Source organism: Plectropomus leopardus, unplaced genomic scaffold (assembly GCF_008729295.1).
Source record: "Plectropomus leopardus isolate mb unplaced genomic scaffold, YSFRI_Pleo_2.0 unplaced_scaffold5590, whole genome shotgun sequence".
NCBI lineage: Eukaryota > Metazoa > Chordata > Actinopteri > Perciformes > Serranidae > Plectropomus > Plectropomus leopardus.
In genome coordinates this window covers 1-2,364 of record NW_024661409.1, presented here as the reverse complement: position 1 = coordinate 2,364, position 2,364 = coordinate 1, and the positions used below count along the sequence as shown (strand labels likewise).

Genomic DNA, 2,364 nt, shown 5'->3' with positions numbered 1-2,364 from the left:
ACTGTTTAAAAAATGAGTAGAAAATTGTAAAAAAAAAAAAGAAAGTTGGGTATACATAATAAGGAGTAGGATCTAGTGTTTTGGGTCAGGATATTTTCGCTGGTGCTGCTTTAATTCTGTTTAGGTTTATGCTGCAAAGTGCTCTACAATGACTTCAACATGATTTCCTTTTTTTATGCTTTTCATTGTGCAGATAAAACCCCAAATTATATATATATAGAAAGTTGTGGGTGATTTGGGTTCCCAGGTGTTTTAATATTATGCAACAAAAACTAAAAGCATGCAGTGACTCTGAACTTACCTGTTAAAGAAAGCTGCGGCCAAACCGACAATTAGTGTCCCAAATAAAACTGGCTTCGTCAGACGCTTTGCAGCGGACAGCTGGTGTTGCTTCATTGTAGCTAAATTTCCCTAAAATCAGCTACAAGCCGAAAAATAAACATAAAAATAACCTACATTTGTTTTAGTGACCTTTAAAGCTAACCGCTCGTTACATACCACCTTCTGGTCGAGCAGTTCCGCACGTAGCACGACTTCCGGTGCCCACTTTTAATTACACTAAATTATGCGAATTATTTTAAAAATAAACTACACGTTGAATCACACACATTGGAATATTTGTGAAGTTTTAATATATTTTAAGGTGGTTCAACATAGTTTTAGGTTATGTAAGTTATTTAAAACGGATAATGATTAGGCGGAACTTTGTGTGCGGAAGTGGTGCACGGACACATTTGGAGTACGGATCAAAACAGGAAGTGGCGCCTGTTTGAAAAGTTTGTTCGATCCGTTAACGGCGGTTTGACCGACCATCGATCGGACGTTTGTTTGGTGTGTTTGCGGTGGTTTCCTCGATCTAACCGACTGCGTTTGAGTTCACAACGCAGGTGATGTTAAGCTAGTGCATTAGTTTGTTTTATTTCTGTTAAAGTTTTATTAGTTTTGGGAGAAGAACGCGGTTTGCTAATGCTAAGCTAGCGCGTTAGCTAGCTTGATGTAGCCGTGTGATTTCGGAGCTAATTTTAAGCTAATGCTTTGGCTGGATCAGTTTAAGCCGACTAGTGTCGTCGTAGTTTTGTTTGTTCGATGTAGCCGTGTGATTTCGGAGCCAATGTTGAGCTAATTTAGCTAAAGATGTGGAGAAAAGGCTCCTCTGAAGGATCCGACCGCTTTGAATATTTACAGACTTTGGTCACCGAGTTTCAGGACACCGACAGTGAAGGTGAGTCTCACTTTATTTATTTATTTACTTTACCTTATTACATTATTTATCATCATGATTCAGCTGTCTGTGATATTTAGGTTACCTGGCAACACCAAAGAGTCTTCAATGTATCCATGAAAAACAAACAAACCGCTAGTTTCATATTTTAAGACCTTCTGTCCCGTTAATCACATGCTAACATCATTTCAGATCTGTTTGGTGCATTTTACGCTTTTCAGTCTTCATGCTTTTGATTATTTTTGCTGTGTTCATGCATACTGTTTGGCAATATTATGTATTTTTGTCTTTGAATTTCCAGCTCAGTTCCAACAAAAAGTCTAAAGTACACTGTGTAAACAAAATTATTACATTTCTACTGTTAATGCAAAAAAGTGCCATTGAAACCCATTCAAACTACAATATTTGATCCACAGCCATCAAAGCATAAAAATATGCACTGTGTTATTTTCTTGGTGTCATTTTGGGTTTGTACCTTGGAGTTTGTCATTTTTACTTTTTTCCACCTGATGACCAGCTTTTTAACATGTTTGTGGGTGTTTTAAATCTAAAAAAATGGTGGCATTTTGACAAAACCCTGGTATGTAAAGCGTTGAAATTCTGAAAATTTATAAATATTTGATATCTATGATTAGGACCGGTGTTGGCTAATGAAAGGAGAAAATACTAATTATATGTATTTTTTATTGCCTGATTATTATATTTATTATTATTATTATTATTTACTCTTTATTATTTGCCTTGTTTCTTATCAGCCAACAATTTAAATGAATTTGTTCCAGTCGTTGGTATTTTTAAAATGCTTATGTAACTTCTATCTCTTCATCAGAGGCAAAGGAGCAGGTGCTCGCTAACCTGGCAAACTTCGCATATGACCCAAACAACATGGAGTATCTGAGGGAGCTGCAGGTGACCGACCTCTTCCTCGACATGCTCACTGAGGAGAACGACAACTTTGTGGAGTTTGGGATGGGTGAGTGTCACCAGTCATGAGACAATGCTGTCTCTCACTAATGTTGTCATGATATCAGTAATTTAAACTTTAGCACAATACAAGATTTTTAAAAAAAAAAATAAAACTTGATACCTCTTTGATACCACAGAAGAAGGAAAAAAAATCTTAAGGATACAATAGGATCATT

At 36.3% G+C, this 2,364-nt stretch overlaps 1 protein-coding gene across 1 annotated transcript; it reads left to right on the top strand.

Annotated features, from left to right (window-relative positions):
- Positions 1-779: 779 nt before the first annotated feature.
- Positions 780-2,195, top strand: LOC121939673 (armadillo repeat-containing protein 7-like; the record flags this gene model as incomplete). Its single annotated transcript, XM_042482662.1, has 2 exons — positions 780-1,222; positions 2,052-2,195. Coding segments are annotated over exons 1-2 (232 nt in total), but the record flags the coding sequence as incomplete, so codon positions are not given.
- Positions 2,196-2,364: the final 169 nt, after the last annotated feature.